At 43.4% G+C, this 19495-nt stretch overlaps 1 protein-coding gene across 3 annotated transcripts in view; it reads left to right on the forward strand.

The window, feature by feature from the left end:
* PROZ (protein Z, vitamin K dependent plasma glycoprotein) overlaps positions 1–19495 on the forward strand; it is a 263433-nt gene that overhangs the window by 236338 nt on the left and 7600 nt on the right. For all 3 annotated transcript variants that reach the window (XM_086934408.1, XM_086934409.1, XM_086934410.1), the window contains one exon: positions 4570–4687. In XM_086934408.1, coding sequence (XP_086790534.1) covers positions 4570–4687 — 118 coding nt within the window. The remainder of the gene's footprint in view (positions 1–4569; positions 4688–19495) is intronic.

Here is a 19495-nt window from a genome sequence, read left to right on the forward strand (position 1 = left end):
TCTGCAGCATTCGATTGCGTCTCCCACTCAACATTGTGGTCTATTCTAACAGATTTGGGCGTTGACCAGCCTCTGATTACATTTCTCCGTGAACTGTACTCGGACGCCACGGCGAGGTTGAGATATGGGGTCCATGGCGAGCTTACAACATCATTTGCCGTCACTAGGGGGGTTAGGCAGGGCTGTGTGCTGGCTCCCTTCTTTTTTAACCTTTACACCGGCAATGCTGGAAGGGAGCCAGGACCTCCCAACAATTGGTCATCGCCCAAATCCTGCATTATTATATGCAGATGACTCTGTGTTATTGGCTAGGACCGCCAATCAGTTGCAGTCACTTCCTAATAACTATTGTAAGTTTATGTCATCCTTGGACCTCCTGGTTAATATTAAAAAGACATTTGTTATGCACCTGGGCAAGCGGTTGAAGAAGCCTAAACCGATTGTAATTGCCAACGCAAAGCTGGATTGTACCAACACTTACCCATATCTGGGTATCTTAATTGATAGTAAATTATCCTGGAGGCAGTCTATTTGCAGTAGAAAATTATTGTTTTTACGAGCTACCACTGCTTTGATTGCTTTTTCGAGGAAGCTTGGCAAGCCACCCTCGGAAGAACTTTTGAAAATCTATTACGCCAAATGCCATAGTGTTTGGCGTAATAGAATGGGCTATACACACTTGGAAAGCTTATCGAGTACTTTTTCTCTCGAGTGCAGTCTAGGATTGCTCTAATTTGTAAAATGTTGGGGCATATTATCAAGCCTGTGCGCTAAAATTATCGCCGCTTTATCGGCCGAAAACGGCCGATAAAGCGGCGATAATGGGCTTGATAATATGCTCTGTGGAATTCCAATCGAAGCCCATGTTAGATGTCTTCACATCTAACATGTGCTTCGATTGGAATTCCATAGAGCATATTATCAAGCCCATTATCGCCGCTTTATCGGCCGTTTTCGGCCGATAAAGCGGCGATAATTTTAGCGCACAGGCTTGATAATATGCCCCCTTGTTTTCATTCATTTCAGTATTCATTGTGCTGTGCTATGCTGCCATCTAGTGACTATTTTTCACATTTGTTTTGGATGTTTTATTTATGTACAGTTTATAGTGTTTCAGTCAATGCTTCACTGTATGTATGGACATTTTGAATTTCTTATTTCTATTACAGTTTTACAATGTTTCAGCTTACACATTTCCACACAATAAGTTACCCTTAAATTTGGGATGTTTGGTGTTCCTTACAGGGTTTAGCTGTACTTCACATGGTCCCTACACAGGGTGTTCCCCATTTTGTGCACAACTCTAGTCTGCTTTCCTTTGGCGAGGTATGCAAGGATGTCAGTCCCTTTTGCATTTATATGTCGGTTTTTGGGTTTCAGTCCCACCTTTATGATGCACAACATTTTGCCTCTACAGTAGGTGTGTCATAGGTTACAGTCCCATCACTACGGTGCATAACATTTTTATCCCTTGTTTTCGCACTTGGGTTATTTGGGTTTCAGTCCCACCTCTACGGTGCACAACATTTTTGCCTCCACATGGGTGTCACATGGGTTACAGTCCCATCTGTTTAGTGCACAGGAAATGACCTCCAGGGTATTTCCTTCTAAACAGTTCACAACAATTTTATGTTTTTACCCTACTTAGGGTGTGTCGTTTGGGTTTTAGTCCCTTCACAACAGTGCACAATATTTTAACGTGGTGTGTTTATTGGGTTTGATCTCATCAGTTCAGTGCACAGTGTGCACCCATTCACCACCTGTTTATTACAATATTACCTTCACAGGGTATTTGGTCTGAATACCAATTGGTGATTTTCTCAAATTTAATGTGTTTTGTTTACAGCTTTCAATTGGTATTCAACATTCATCATTTATTATATTGAGATTTTAATTTATGGGAAGTATGAGTGATTTATTTTAATTGTCTCACTATTTCCTGTTACAGCCTAGTTTTCCTTTTGATATCTTTTATTGGTGTCATCTGTGGATTCTGGTTTCTTTTCTTCTGTGTTCTTCTTCCCTTTTCTCTTACTGTGGTGTTCTTTTGTTCAATGGAAGTTTTCTTCTCCTACTCTTTGTTTGTGTCTGGTATGACTTGTCTCTTTTGATACATGCCTGGCAGGCAAGTATAATTTGGGGTAATCGTTGGTGTTTTCTGTTTTCGTTTCTGTTGTTGTGGTAGAAGGGAGGATGGCATTCCCACCTATTGTCTTTCTTCTCTGTTGTCTTCACTTTTATTTTCGCATCTTATTTTGATTTCTCTTTTCTCTCATGGTTTGCAATGTTTCTGATTGACTCTTTGTCTTTCCTCTATCTTGGTTTTCTCTCTCTTCTCTTTCTTTATTGTTTTTATATGGAAGGAAAGGGGATATGTTATATCCTGGCTTTGATGTTATTCATGCAATCTCTTGCTCTGCCAGTGGAATGTTCATCCAATGATGTGTTAAAGAATGTTGGGAGCTAGAGATGTCAGTTGAGAAGGGCTGAGCAGTATGGTGGCTGCTCCTGGTTATGTCTTGTATTGGATTTAACTGGATGACTTGTAACTATCTACAAATAAACATCTAAAGATCCTCTACACGTCTGGACTAAGTTACAACAAATTGCTATGGGATTTATTACGTGCTTTCACTTTATTATTGTTTGTGTGCAACATAAATACTATACACATTGCCTCAAAGTTAAGCCTGACTGATTTTTCTGCCAAGCTACCAGAGGTTTGAGCACAAGTCAATTTAGAGTTTGCTTGCGTTTCACCCTGACAAGAATTGTGGTTTCTCCTCAAGTAGGGTTTTCCGCCTTCAAATTATCTGCCTTCTCCAGAATGCTGCTTCTAGTGCATTCAATTCAATTCAGACCCCATACTACGGCTTTTGAGGGTCATAAAGTAACATTACTCTGCTGTGCCTTAATGAAAGACTTGATTCACCATCGACAGTACTACTTCAAGGGTACAATGGGCACTCATATATCAAAGGATCATGGGGACACAGCCCTCGCCCCTTGAATGCTAAACAACAGCTATACCTTGGTGTGGTGCAGTGAGCCCTAGTACCACTGCACCTGCTACACTAATAATAGCTATGCCACCTGACACTTGTCTCTCAAATACATGCAATTATAAAACAAACATTTGCAAAGCCAATAGGTCTGTTGTTATGTGCCACTTTTTTGAGTTTGCAACCCTTGTTTTGTTTTGTCACTGTTTTTGTAAAAGGTTATTTTTGGGAAGCTGCTGGGTACTCGGCAATCAAAATAGGAACATTGGCAAAATGCCAAAATATGCTTTGGTCACAAAAATCATACATTGTCATTCAGAGTAGTCCCTGGCACTGAAGGGTACTGTTTTGTGTGTGAATGTGCTCCATGTGAAAGAACAGAATGCTGTCATTCACAGTGAAATTAGCCAATGTTTGAAGTGGGCAGACCCTTTGTGCTGTATAATCTAGTGTACAGAAGAAAAATTTGAATTCCACAATACGAAAGAATGGATTGAGAGGGCTGGCTGAAAGTCCCTGCAAGTAACCATATTATACATATAATTTTAGGAAAGTCTAAATCTCTTGGCTGAAGTCAGACCTTAAAACATGAACATTTAGTTATGTGAGGCCTGCATGAACTGAACCCTCTGAGCCACAGATCAGCAGACCCTCACTCCCTTGGCCCTGAATGTCAGTGCTGCTGTGATAACCCTGTAGAAGACAGAACCCAGACAAATGCAAAAACAAGCAGAAACGAACAAATGCACAAAGAAGTGGGTTTGAAACAAGTGTGTTCTGATCAGCACTCTTGAAAGCCATTTATTTGGCATTGTTTGTTTTGTAAAGTGCTGAAGCACTGCAGGGAGGAAACACGGCTACTCTGGCCTACAGCTGAAAAACCGGCACCTACCATAAATAAACAAGCATTGGCAATGCATAGGTTTCCCCAATTTAATTAATAAAGGGATTTTTCATCAATCATCGTCCGGGAGAAGGAAAGCGCTCCCTAACAGTTAACATGGGAGTGGAAAGGATGTGGCGCTGTAACCAGAGCTACTGACTTAAGAGCTGGGGATCCCAGTTTGAGTCTCTGTGGTGCTGCGCAACATCTTGTGATTCTATGCAAGGTGATAAATTGTTATATAAATATGCTGCAATAGTAAAAAGCAAAACTTTATGAAAATATAGTTCCACTAAAGCAGATGTTAACAGTATTTCAGCAGCAGGAAACTGATAAAAGAAGCAGACGAGGAACAAGCATTGTAAATGCAGGAAAATATGCTACTGCCAATAGAAATGGAGGAAAGGTAAGTGTCATGCACAGGAATCAATAAGAAGCCAGAGAAGAGAGGATGCGAAATGTAAGTGCCTTTTAAGTTTATATTAAAAACCATAGATTTCTCAGCACAGCACAAGAGCTGTGCAGGCGAACCCTAAAAAGGGCCCCCAACCTGCCAGCCTACTTTGAAAACCCAGCAAGTCCGAGTCTGTCTGTAATTTTGAAAAACTCTTACAGTGTAAATGTACTTTTACCATTGTTAACATTCTTTTCGTAGTTAAGGACAATGTATGTTTTCTTTTTAAGGTTCTGTTAGTTGACTCAGGTGGCAAAGAGTTTTGCAGTGGTGTTATTCTGAATACCCTATTCGTCCTGACTACCGCTGAATGCACTAGTATGAACAGCAATTTCAAAGTAGCAATTGGTAAGTGGAAAGGCAATATTTCTTTCTTTTTCAAAGTAGTGAAAGAATTTCATGACTGAGGTATTATTTACTTTTACATCAGAGGAAATACTTAGGATTGTGTTCACTACCTTGAACATGATATATCAATGGAGAAGTGTGGCTCACTGGTTAGAAGCGGCAGACCCTGATGCAGAGGTCTGACCCAGGACCAGGGTTCAATTCCCGACGCGGCAGGGTCTTGGGCTCAATGTCCACGGACTCGATAATTCTTGCCTCGGTGCCTAGTCTAATCATGGGTCCCACTCTGCAACTCTTGGCAATAGCTTGCTTAATCTCCACAACAGCTCCGAAAGCGCTGGGATGCCTGGCTTCACCTTGGGGGTGCCCAGTAAGGGGCATCTCACAGGGTAAGCCAGGAAGGGTTCCACAGCGGTATACAGTGCCAGGATGCCTGAAAGGTGATAGTGCGCTTTACAAGTATACATACATTTACATTTACATTTACAAATCTATCATTACGTGTCATAGCTGTCAACGCATTCCATGACATGAGGATGATCTTTTTTTTTTTTAATATCTATTCATTGATGTTTATTATGCATTCCAGAGAAGGTAATTTCATTACAAAGCAGAATATTGGCTGGTTGACAAAACAAAAAAACACATCCTATCCAAAAGACTTTCAATGACTTACTATGGCTTGCGACCGCTTTTATATACATTTCTGTTGGACCCGGCCCGTTGGGCAGGTTCACCCCTAGACTTTTTGCTTTTTCCTAGCCTGTTTATGGAACCTGGTGTTGGTGATTTTAGGCCTCTACGCACTTTTTCACTGTGGTACAGTGTAAAGTGCTGGAGCTCTTTGTGTATGTATGGTGAGTGACCTGCCCTCCCATAGGAATGAATGGGGAACATGTATGCCCATGGTAGTTCCTGATGTGTGGGGAGTGCAGGGGCGAGTTTGGTATGTATGAACTCGTGAGAATGAATGCTGCAAAATGATATATGCGGCATGACTGTGTCTAGTCTAGAAGTACTATTTTTGGAAGTTGGCATATTTGTGTAAGTTGGTGCTGGCGTGTGATTGGCTGGTGAGCCTGGCCCAGAGTGCCTGGGCCTGCTTGTGGATTGACTGTCTGGTTTGACGATGACAGGGGCTGGAGAGCCCAGGAGGTTGTCTGAAGTCAGCCCATGGATGAAAGGCAGCATCTGCTGCCAGGGAAATGGGAGGAGATGGCACCTGATAGTGAAGGGCTGTGCCTGCCTAACTACAAAGCTGGCTCCACCTCCCTCTGGGCGACTGTCACCTCTGTCCCTGATACTGAAGTGACTTCCCTCTGACCAGTTCTGGCTGGTTCTCACACTGCCTGCTTCAAAGGACTTCAAAGACTTTTCTGTGTATAAGAAGGGGCTGTGTCCCCTTCCAAAATGTTCTTGTTTCTAACTTGAATCTGCCAGGGGCATGCTGCTGCTGGGGCTCAGGGGTATCCCTGGGCCCTGCCCAGCTCCTGGACATTTGATGGACTGCTGGGGGGGACTCTTCCTGGCTGTCCCCCTGTCTGCTGCATTTCTTTGGACCCTTCTTGCTGTAGGGGTCATTTCCTGCTGGGGGCTATGTGCTCCCTCTCTGGACTTCCTGAGCTGCTGGGACCCTCCTTGCTGTGGGGATCCTTGCTGGGGGCCTTTTTGGGTGATTGCCAGGCCCCCCCAGTGCCTCGTGGGCGCTTTATCTGAATTACGAGCATTTTTTGGCGCCTCACACCCGATGCGTGAGACTTGGCAGGTGCCTACCCTGCGATGTTGTTCGTGGTTTTATTATATTGGCATGCGAGTGCCCGTCTCGCTTATATTTGATTTATGTGCCCTCTGGCAGGTGCCTACCCTGCCAGGGACTTTGCCGCAACTTTACTTTCCATGAGGGAGCCCACTCCTCGGGAAAATCTCTGCCCGCCTGCCTGTCTGGAAACGGGCCGCTGTGCTCCCCGCGACGACCCAGAAGTGCTCGGCCGGCCGGCCAATTGCAGCGCGGCCGGCCGGAAGTCCCGCCCCGCAGCGGGAGAGAGGAGAGGACGCCGCAGGAAGAAGGCGCCCAGGAGATGGCGGCTGGTGGCGCCGGTGTAGGGCTCCCATTGCTGAGGGAGCCCTGGAGAAGCGGAGCGGAGCGGTAGCGGAGGGGGCGCGAGGCACATTGTCGGTGCCTGCCCCCGCCGCGGAGAGGAGAAGAGAGGAGAGGGGCGGCAGGCGGAGACTTGCGGAGGAGACGCGAGGCACATTGTCGGGCCTGCCCCCACCGCCAGCGAAGAAGAGCCGCCGCCCGGAGGAGCCCGCCCCTGAGTTCCGGTGAGTCTGGGCTGGGGCCGGGCAGAGTGAGGCAGAGGAGAATGGAGGGGCGCCGGGACACATGGTCGGTGTCCGCCCCTCCCCCAGTGGCGCGAGCTCGCGCCTAGTGCTAGTAGGAAGCCATGAAGGCTTCAAGGGCGGCCCCGGTTGGCAGTGGGTCGCCCCAACGTGCACGGAGCCCGGAGAGGCTCCCCGCCCATTTTGTATTTTGAGCCATGAGAGGCTCTGAGGGGCATTTGGTGAAGTTAGAGTCCCCCATAGGGGACTCCACCGTGAAGGGAGAGTCAGGGTGGCCCCGTCTGCCAGTGGGCCGCCCCAACGCGATAGAGAGCCCAGGAGAGGCTCATGGGGGCACCATTGTATTTAGAGCCCTGAGAGGCTCCAACGCTGGGTGCACAGTAGTTTCAGAGCCTGTGTGGCTCAATGTGGCGCAGTTTGTGCTCAAGGGGCAACCCTTTATTCCAGAGCCCCTGCCACAGTTTGTGATTCCCCAGCTGCCCAGCACTTTGTGGGCAGCTGCCACGTTTAGGCTTGTGTACTTGTGGACTGGCGCTGCATGGCAGCGTGCCCTGACATTGGACACAGGGCATCTGAGCCCCAACAAGGCCAGTTGGCCTAGGGACTGCCACAGGTGGTGGCTTATGTAAGTTATGCGCAATGTGATTCCTATGTTTTTAATAGTAATTGCCTACTGTGTGTTTTTGCGCTATTGACTTATGTTCTGGCACCTCTGAATGTGTAGGTTTATGCATTATGTGTCTTTCTTTCCATGCGCTGCACCTCTGAATGCTTAGTCATCATGTGTCTTCTTGCGCTGCACCCCTGATTGTATTTTATTGCATCATGTGCCTTATTCTTAACACCTCTGAATGCTTAGTCATCACGTGTCTTCTTGCGAGGCACCCCTGAATGTATTTTATTGCATCATGTGCTTTATTCTTAACACCTCTGAATGCTTAGTCATCATGTGTCTTCTTGCGCTGCACCCCTGAATGTATTTTATTGCATCATGTGCTTTATTCTTAACACCTCTGAATGCTTATGGCATCATGTGTTTCTCTTTATGACTCCTCTGAATGTATTTTATGCATCATGGGTAAGGTGTTCTGGTTTATACCCCTAAATGTGTTTATTCTTAGGTGGTTGTCCTTTCTAGTACAGGTGGTCCTAGTAAGGTCCTGGTTCCTGTTACCAGTGGATACTGGTTGTGATCTTTGTGATTACCATTTTATGTTTATTATTTCTTATTCTAGAAGTACTATATCTGATCTGACAGTGGCCTATGTGGCCCTGTCTTGTAAATAATCCCATGTGAATATTACCCGTGCCGGTTGGTACCATGTATATGTGTGATTTTATCTGATTTGTTTTTACAATACAAAAGTTATTTTTATAATAACCTTGTGTGGAGTCTCTTTTGTGGTGTGCCTAGTATGTTGTTGCTGTTGTGCGCTGACGCAAATGCTTTACACATTGCCTCCGAGTTTAGCCTTACTGCTTGTGCCAAGCTACCAAGGTGGTGAGCAGGGGTTATCTTGGCGTGTGAATTCCTTGCCCTGACTAGAATGGTGGTTTCTGCCTGGCTTTGGCGTCAGCCTTAGCCTACCAGAAATAGCCAGTTCTAACAATTTCGATATTCCAATGAGATACTTGTTAGTGCCTCTCACCTTTCAGGTGCCTATGCAACAAACTCACATAAATACAAGCTTTCCTATTTACTAAAAGTGTATTTCATCCAAAAAGTGACGGTGCACAACCTTCTTTGAAAGGTTATCATAAGATAACTATAATTATCCCTACCTCTTAAACACTATACTTGGCAGGCCCAAGATGCCCATTTCCTTCTATTTTCAGCCATGCAATTAACTCTTGCATGGTACCAGGCTTCCCTCTGACTAACCTCTTACACTCATCCACCCCTGAGGCGACTGAGGATTTCAAATGACAGGTAATATGATGGCGACTAACATCACTATAAATATAAAGTGTTCATTGCCAAAATGTTCTGATTTCTCAAACTCCAAGTGCTACCCTGGGAGAGGGAAGGATTTCCACCCAGATTCCCTTTCCTACTACCTGAAACACCCCTCTCTAAAATATCTCTAACCAATATGAGGATCAAAACATGTGAAAGTTCCCCCCTACCCCCTTTCTTCAGCACATTTTGAGAATTCCTAGATACAGAGGGGAATACCTTATTTAATGCTCGAGGTGTAAGGTACAAGATACAGCCATTATAAAAGGCCATGTGATGAAAATTGGCTCCTCTTAGACTAGAATAGCTCAGATCCTAATATTGACTGGTTTGACTCTTTCAATTAATGTAATCTCTTTACCAGTGTAATCCCATACCACTTCTCGGACAGTAAGTCATAAATCCTGAGGTAAGCTCTTTTTGTATCAAACATGTCCTCATCGTGTGTTTCAATTGTGACAGCATCTGGTGTACAATAAATCATGCAGTTCCTCTTATAAGTAGATTCACAGGAGTTGAATCACATAATACAAACTGATGTTTATCCTTCACCTGGCCAATTTTAACCAGAACATCTGGGGGCGATTACAATGCAGCCCGTAATGCTCTGACCGATGGTCAGAGCCTTCCGGGTCGCATCGTAATCGGCTCCTCAGCTTGCTTTCCGACAGTTGCATTACAATGCTGGCAGTTGGAAACTAAACCGGTCAGTCATCCGGGCTGGCTTCCATTGTACTCAAGGAGCCAGTCAGCAGGTCGGAAATGGCTGGTAATCCTAAAGGGTGGGCATTTCTGCTCTTGGAATTATGTTACATGGTTTCCATACCGTCCTGTCCAACATAGAAACCTTGTCGGAAAGCATGCTTGAGGGTCCCCAGCGGGGCCCCCTTGTGTGCAGCCTTTGGTTCAAGGCCGAAGGTGCACCTATGGTGCCCCCTTGTTGATCCCTGAACCCCGTGGCAGACGGTTGCAGGGTTGAACAGCACCTACCATTTCCCTATGGGAGCACATATTATGGCCGGTTTACGGCCGTAATGCATGCTCCCATAGGGAAATAGGATGCAATTGAACAGTGTTCAATCACATCCTAAATAGGCGGTCGGGACCGCTAACCAGAGGTCGGTCGGCCCAAGGACCGAAACAGTGTTGAGTGGACTTAAGTCCGCCCAACATCGTAATTAGGCGTCTAATGTAACCGGATTAACAATTTGTTTATTACTGATCCATACAACTTGGACTTCTCTTCCCTAGAGGGGAAGGTTTGGAACCTATGCAGAATGAAACAGGTAGCCCTGTGTAAATCAAAAAGTACAATGGGATGGCCATTTACTTCTCTGTTAATATAGGGGCCTCTTTGGCCTAGCTCCAGGACTGGTCCAAGCAAGCAACCCTCCTACCTCCTCAGGCACTGTCATTGTTAACTAGTACCTGCAATTTCTTCATTCAAAATTATCGTATCATATTGATACCCTGCATTATATGGCATTTGATTTATCGTGTTTTTCTGTATTACTGTAGCTGTTGGCGTGGGAACTCAAAATGATTTCTGATTTTGCACATTCTGCTCTGAGTTCTGCATATGTGTCATCATGTTATTTCTCTGCATCTGTGAAATGTGTTCTGATTTTGCCTAATCCTATTGGGATTCTGTTGACACTCCCTTTTGCAATACCCCATTCTCCCACAGAAATGACACGCTGTAATATTTTTCAAAATCTCAACATCCCATCACCGTTACCACCTTGCATTACCTGCTTCATTCAATTTGCTCAAAAGTCATATTTGGACCTATTTTATTCTGCAACACTTTCTCAAACTGTCTCATTTGAGAAATCATAATTTGTTCCATTAGCGTCTGCTGCTTTGCCTCAAAGTTGTCTATTTTTTACCACCATTAACTTTCATCTAGCCCTTCATCGGCCAACACAATTCACTCTGCTGAATATGATTACTAATCTCTGTCCACAATCCATTCACAAAACAGAAAAAAACACTAACTCCGATTTTCTCTGGATTTCTACCTCAACTATTTTTCTTTTAAATATGCATCAATAGTTCATAAAACTAATAGACTGACTCCTTCGGCTCCTGTGTGGTTCTCAAAGTCTTTATATCTCACATAGGATCAACTGGGCAAAGGGGCAGGCTCAAAAGAAGCCACTACTTTACTTTCTTCCAGGGGTATCAATAGATATTGGAATAGATGCCTCACTCACTTTATCGTGACATGCTTCATCATCGGCGCCTATTCACACCCTGGTAGGGGGATACCACCAGTTCAGACTGGGCCCAAGGAAGGTTGTTGGGAATACTTAGATAAAATGTGACTAGATAAGGCAGGGATCTAGATGGGAAATTGAGTGAAAGATTTAAAAATACCACATAGTATACCCATTGAAGGATTCTTTATTTGTAGGGTACTGAGGGTATGATTAAAAAATATATTACAAGAGTATGATTGAGATTCTACTACTCAATTCACCTTGACATTTCAAACTGCTAAATTGTTTCGGTCCACACAATGAGTCCACTTGGATCTATGGCCTTCTTTAGGGCTGTATTTTTATCATTACTTATAAACTACACATTCATTCCATGTGCATAAATGAGGCCTAAGGCTCTCACCTGGGTCTAACCTCCGTCAGTGGATTATACCCTAAATTCGGGTTGTTCAGGGGTCATGCGTATCTGGCACCTGGTGCCAACATATAATCACACTTGCATCAAGGTACTGCCTCTGCCTGTACCTTCAGGTCTCTGCTTCTAAGATAGCCATGGAACCAAAATACTAGGCCAATTAAAATTGTTTCAGCAACAATGTTTTTCAAATATTCAGTTACCTATTTACATTTGTTTGCTACCTCTTTAGCTGAAGCATTATTAAGACCAAGTCTAGCTGGCTCTTGTGTCAGTCATCTAGCAACAACCTTACATTCTAACCACAAATTTTCAGGGACCACAATTTTAAAGAACTAATTCAAAGTAGTTCATAGCATCAGAGAAATATGCGGCAAATTGTGTATATCATTATACAGCTTTGCAGGGTCCTCTCTCAGCTTTAGGAAATGATGCTTAATACATGCAAATCAGCCCTTGACATGCATAAAATTACCTTCATGAGGAGGAATCTCCAAAATCTCAGAATCACTTGCAACATTCTGGTTGACCCATCAACCCCTTCATTCTCTTTTTATTTGTCACCTATTTCTATCATATTTCTCGATATTTCTTTAAATCTCTCCAGTCCTATGTTTTCTCATTCAAATCATTGATATGAGCCCTTAAAGTAATCAAGCAGATTTCATTTTAGAAATCCGTTTTATATTTTTCATTTTGCTGATATCAATCTCTCATTCATCAGCTAGTTCTCCTTAGAATTTGTCATGTGCTTCATTTGGACACCCAGCACCTTCTTTTAACAAATACCTCATTAAATTAGAATTGTAAGTCAATAATCTGTTCATATCTACATTCTCTTGCATCATTTCGCCAAATTTAGTTTTTAGAATTCCAATACTAACTTCTTTAGATTGTGGCTCTACCATCACTGCCCTCACAGGCATAACCTGTGTCTGTATTCTGACATCACATTTCCACTTGTACTAGTCACTGCCGCTATTACTTAAATCTCTGCTGGGGCACTCTGTACCACTCCATTAGCAGTCTGCACAATGGTACTATCTCCACCAGCACCCGCCCTAACCCCTAAAGTAGTATGGCTTGTGTTTGCTCATCTGACTGTATATGGAGGAGATCTAAAATTCAAAATCTCACTGATAAATTTATAATCCTCATCTGTCTCTTCATCCTGTTCATCCTTCCTGTTTATTTTATCTTTACCCTGCGCTTCTTCATCGGTAACTATACCGGGGAATGTTTTCACACATTCAATCATACTCTCCTTCTAACTCTTCTTGTCTACCCGGATGGCTCTCAAGCCAATGTCTGAATGAACTCTTTATCTCTTTAGAAACTTTCTTTATCTCCTTCTCATTAGTCATGCGATCTCATTTATTAAGCGCCTCAAACTGTGTAGGTCTGGGCACCTGGTTCATATCATACATAGAATGTCTAAAAAAATCGAACTTCTTAACAGTAAAGGTACCCTTTAGTGGAAAATGTAGAACTTCATCATGGGCAGTATATTTATTCCATTCCGAAATCCAGGTATACGTTTAGCACCCAATCTCCTTCATCATTTCATAGGCTGGTGTTCCTTCAGCTGGCATTTTCTGACCCTCTCTAGGCATCTCCGATCATTTAGGCTTTGTTACTATAATCCCCCTTGTTTTTTCTCAGAAAAAAATACACTACAAACTAAAACTAAAAAAAACGCTTCAAAACCAAAACAAGCAGATTAGCGAACTGTGACAAATTACTGCGTGGCTGTCAAAGGTCAACCTAATACAGCACAGCTTTATCAGTAACAAACCAATCAGAGCACTTCTTTGTGATGATGTATCACCAATCCTAGCATGACTCCATGGCTGTGTAACCAATAACAGCATGACTTAGCCCTGAAACAGGAAAACTATTTCATAGCCTCCCTTAAATCAAATAACGTGTTGTCTGTTTGCCCTAGAAAGGAAAGAAAAGTCAAGTACAGAAAAAAGAACCCTTTTAATTAATGCCCATAGTAAGGATAAGAAACTGTGACTATTTAAACCTCTATTCACACTAGGTAGACTTTGGTCCAGCAGTCATTAGTCAGTGCACAAGTTACACTAATCAATATTAAACGCATAACTTGGAAAATAAATTTGTTAGCTATACACACCACTCTGACAGACAAATCAACATCTTGAGATCTTGGACGTACGATGAATCCAATAACCACCTCAATTCAATTTAATCAATAAATAAAACTTTAAATGTGATGACAAATATGAATAATACATCAACACAACAGTAATCAGTCCACCAATTGAGCCCACAATCAGCATTGCATACCCAAAAACTAAATTCAAAGACCGAGATCCATCACAAGAATCTCATACTTCAATGCACATTCACAAACACAATTTCTCCTTATTCATGCTTATACTCGAGTATTGTTCAGAAATGCACAGCCAAATGTAAATTTAAATGTATTGCGACTTATATAGCGCACGTATCACCCGAAGGCATCAAGGCGCTTGCCTTGGGAACCCGTACTGGCTTTTTCCCTGTGATATAACCCCTACTGGGCATCCCCAAGGTGAAAGCCAGGCATCCCGCGGCGGGTGGGCTGCTGTAGTGGAGATTAAGCAAGCTATTGCCCAGAGTTGCAGCGTGGGACCCCATGATTAGAATAGGCACCGAGGCGAGAATTATCAAGTCCGTGGACATTTTTGGGCTCAGGACCCTGCCGCGTTGGGAATTGAACCCTGGTCCCAGGCCAGACCTCTGCATCAGGGTCTGCTGCTCTAATCAGTGAGCCACACTCCTCCACCAGCCAATACAGCTACTTACTTCCAGGGAAGATCCAACATCAGAAGTTTGGCAAGATTCCCCAAAAATATTTTATCCCTCCGACCAGGCATTAAAGACTCAAAAAATCACAGAAAACCCTTCTGCGTTCTTTTGAAGAGGAGGTGCTCTTATTGTGTGCTACCAAATTTAGTGGTAGCCAAACCACAATAACTTACTGACCCTCAATAATCTATACACCCTGATTTTTACCAGAGACAGTTGACTCTGTGATTCAGTTCATCTAGCAGCAAGAGACTCCATCCTCTGCAACAATAAACCTACTAAATAGCAGAGTAGAAACCAAATAGAACCTGGGACCACTCAATAAATAAGATGTAGATAAAAAATAAGTTTAAAGGGTTTATTATAGAATTCTTAATAAAAGCTATAAAGAAAAGTTGGCATAATCTGGGGAACTGGGTTTGAGTTTCTGAAATGAGGCTGAACGTCCTGTGATTCTGGGCAAATCACTTTATCTCCCCGTGCCTAACAATAAAATGAATGTGTTCTAATGTAATGCAACTGGTGCTATGTAAAGCGCTCTGATACCAGATTCGGGTCTAGTTTGCGCTAAATAAAACGCTGTAAAATATATATATATATTTTTTAGAGTTCATTGATTGCCATAAAGGCACAAATACTGAACATAGAATCAGAAACTAGAATGTATCCATAACACATGAAACACAGGCACACTAGCTTGGCCAATGCTTTTCTGAAGGATATTTCTAATCGCAGATTCCTCACTTTGTAAATATTACCCCTGGGGTCAGACTGAACAACATACATTAAAGCAGTACTCCGGTGCACCTATAGATGGCATTGTCTGGCTCCACTAGTGACAAGGACCTGCATATAAGCACCACTCATGCATGCTGATGCAATATCACGTCTACAGCTCAGTGTTATTCCCACTACTTGCTTGTGCCGAAAAAGGATAAATGCCTGTGTTCTATTTTAAATCTGTTCCCTCTCAGCATCTTCCTGTGAAGGACACATTCAAGATGCTCAATCTAGACCAGGTCCTGTCTGCCCTGGACCCCGGCCAGGAGCTTTTTAAGTTGCAGTACTCACTTTTGACCTCATCATTGCCCTTTGTGTGTTCACAAAAGTGATGGTGTGGTCGCAGCACATCTATGAAGGTCATGAGTCCCAGTGTTCGGCTAACCATGATGACTGGCTGAAGAAGGCAGTCTCACTCCAGGCAGTTGTCCACCACCTCCAGAGGACTGTAAACCTTCTAGAATCATTAAGTTTTACTATCAATGTGTCAAAGTCAAACTTGACTCCTTTGCAAATGCTCCCATTTATGAGTCCCATTCAGGGCACGGTACAGTTTTGTTCTTTTCCCACAGAAAGTCCTGGATATTTGACCTGTGATCTTGATGGTTCAGCCTCTGCCCTGGATGTCAGTGTGAATGACTCTGAGGGTGGTGGGATTGTTGGCCTACTGCATCTTGCTGGTGAAGAATGTCAGATTGTGTATGCTGGCTCTGTTTTATGATTTCAATCCCAGTGGACATAGCACCAGGGGAATCTGTCAGACTGTATCCAGGTGTCGGAGGAGTGAAACCTGCCAAGCTGGCTGCTTTGCGCAATCGATCATTAACATACCCTGTTCCTTACCCCACCCAGTATTGACAGTGGTGATGAATGCATCACTTCCGCGCTGGGGAGGTCTTCTGTGAGAAGTGAAAATCAGAGGACTCTGGCCTGTGATGGGGGCTCAACTCCACATCAATCAGTTGGAGTTGTGGGCAATTCACTTGATGTTGAAGGTGTTCCACCAACCCTTCTGAGGAAAGCTGGAATAGGTGATTATGGACACCACCACCATATAATTCTGCAATAAGCAGGGTGGGGTGGGGTCTGAGTCCTGTGCCAGGAGGCACCACCTCCTAAAGTGGTGGAATGTCAAAAGCTTCTTTTAATGTGAACCACCTAATTGGATATTTAAACACCAGGGTGGACAAACTCAGCCACCAATGCCTAGCATACCACAGATGGCAGCTACATTCAGAGACGGCGCAGAGCATTTTCCAAGAGCCTAACCTAGGCTTTTTTCTTTTCTTTTTGTCCTCATTTTGCCCAATATCTTGATGGGTTATAGCTCTAGCCTATCCAGGTCTTATCTTGTCTTGGGAGGCCCTAATCGTAGACCCTGGAGCATAAGCCCAGAAGCACATATCCCACAAGTATACAGCTGTTTCCAGTTCCATCTCAGTATTCTAACTTTGCCGACCGGGGTGCCAGGAGATAATATGGCCAACAGTGTAAATGGCATAATCATTGGACTCACGTTGCTGCCTCTCTCCACTTTACCAACGGAGCCCACACCTTCTCCATGCTTCTCTGATCACACTCCATATCCGATTCACTAATATAAACAATGTTCTTGAGGCACTCAGCAAATACCGGGTGGTTCCCAGATTTCCAAAGTTTACAGATTTCCCGTCTTGTCAATAATACAACATAAAACAAAAATTTGGATTCTGCAGCCGAAAGTTGTGCTTCTTGGTCCAAACTTAGTCCAAAGAAAATTAGACTTACTGTTATCTTTATTTGTGCCTCTATGGCTTTTCCCAGAAAAGCAATTATCTCATTCCAAAGAGGGACGATCTTGGGGCATGACAAAAACATATGTATATCATCAGCCTCTCCCTGCATACACCTGGGACATGTATAGATATTGCCAGTGACCTTTGAGAGTTTTACAGGAGACCAATATACCCTTTATGTAGTGAACAGGTTGTTTCATTTCAGTGGGGCTGATTTTACCACTTTTTTCGCAGGATAGCATGTGAGTTACATCACATTTGCATTAAATCATAGTTTTCCAGTTCCTCTCCCCACAATTTTAAAACTTCATTCTCGATGTGTCCTTCTGTCTCCACAAAGGCCCAATACCAAAATGATGTTTCTTTACGCCACTGTCCAGTTCTCCTTACTTGATCAGCATTAACATCCTCAGGTTCGGCCCAATCTTGCGTGGCCCACCAAGAACTAAATTGATAATATTTAAACCTTGTTAGTTGACCATTGGTACAATTGCTCAATGCCTCCCAACTCATTAAGTTTATGCCAACTTTAAGGTCCGCCCAACAACAAATACCTCCGGTTTTTAAAGGTTGACTCAATTGGTCCCTCAAACACTCTGGCGTACCAGGAGAATCCCAAATTGGTGCACATGAAGAAAAGTAGGGGATTTTATTACATTTTTCGCACATACATCCATACCTTCAATGCTGATTTCAAAATCTTAAGCCTCACTTTAAAAAAAAAATTGGGATCCCCATATTTAAAAAGAAAACCACTTTGACTTTGTGGCACATCTACTAACAGTGCCTCAAAAAGTGCGCCAATCATTGATTTATCTACTTTGTTGGCCAACATACAAATATTCTTAAATTGGAATGTGTAACAATAAGCTAATATATCAGGTAGCGCCAAACCTCCAATTTCAAGTCTCCTACTCAGTTTCTTCCAGGAAATCCTGGCACCCTTTGCTGCCCAAATAAAGCTCCCTATTCTCCCCTGGAGTTTTGCTATATCTTTCTTTTGAAACATAAGAGGGATAGAATTAAACATAAAAGTCACTAGGCTTAATCTTTTCGCTTCTGCAGAGAACACACAATGTCAACATTTGTGTGTAGTGGAATTCCTGAAGAGGCGACCAATCCCAAATGAAATATACCTAGAGTGGGTCCGGGACATCTGTAGGCCTCCATGACACTACCTCTCTTGCCCAGATATCTGCAGATCAGGATGGACTGGGCTCAAGTCATCATAGTGGCAGTGTATTGGGCAAGGAGAGTGTGGTATCCAGAACACCTGCCCATGAGTATTTGTCCTCCAATGAAGCTGCTGCTTTGTGTGTATCTCCTGTTGCAAAAACAGGGCAGAGTCTTGCACCTGGGCCTGCAGGCCTGCACAATCTGCATCTCCATGCATGGAGACTGACCAGGGACACTTGGCTGCATTTGACCTACCTCCTTAGGTTGTTGATGTCTTATTGGTGATGAGGCATCCCTCCACAAAATTGATTTACACCAGCCATTTAAACAGATTAGTGGCTTACTGCAGCACCCACCAAATTGATCCAATACAAGCTAAGGGCCCGATTCAAAATGGTAAACTTATACCAAAAATCTAAGTCTTGACCGGAAATCTAAGTTTAGACCTAAAGTCTAACTTTACTAGCAGTAAAGTTTAAACTTTTGTTCTAACCTTAGACCAAATGTCTGACTTTACTACTAGTAAAGTTTGACTTTAGGTCCAAACTTAGACTTCAGGACTAAACTTAGACTTTTGGTCTAAGGTTATCTTTGTGAATCGGACCTCAAGTTGTCAGAAGTCCTGTTATTTGTTTAGTCCCTGACCAGCACGGTTAAAGTTGTTTTGCTTGCCTTTTCAGCTTTTTGCGGCTGCCTGATCAGCCTTCTTTATATAAATCACGTGTTGTGATAATATTCTTTAAATGTTGGCAACACTTGTTTCCACCAAAGCCCCAAGTAATGCCACATTGGGACTTGAATTTGGCCCTAACTTTTTAGATAGGCACTTGTTTTGAGTCACTGCACAGCTGTCCCTTGAGACTCTTTACATTGAAAACAGTCCTCCTGATCACCGCAAAATCAGCTTGAGATGTGAGTGACTTGCAGGAGCTCTCCGTCAATCCATTGTATCCAACATTCTTCATAAACAAGCTGGTATTGAGAATCTGAGCCTCCTTTCTACAAAAAACAGTCCCTCCATTTCCAGTCTGGCAGGCTATTTGACCCTAAAAGAGGACTAAGTGTTTGCAAAAATCACACCAAATAACATTGGGTTGCAATCATCTCTTTGTGGGATTCTCTGGGCCAAAGAAGGATAAAGCAGTGCAAAAGCAGATCATCTCCTGTTGGATTGCGGTTTACATCAAGATCTGCTATGGCTGCAATAACAAAAAAGCACCCTCCAGAAGGCCTATGGGCTAATTCTACCAGAGCCAAAGCTGCTACCACTGCATTGGCATGCAGAGAACATGTCCTGGACATTTGTCAGGTGGCTAAGTGGACGTT

Source organism: Lissotriton vulgaris, chromosome 8 (genome assembly GCF_964263255.1).
Source record: "Lissotriton vulgaris chromosome 8, aLisVul1.2, whole genome shotgun sequence".
Lineage (NCBI taxonomy): Eukaryota > Metazoa > Chordata > Amphibia > Caudata > Salamandridae > Lissotriton > Lissotriton vulgaris.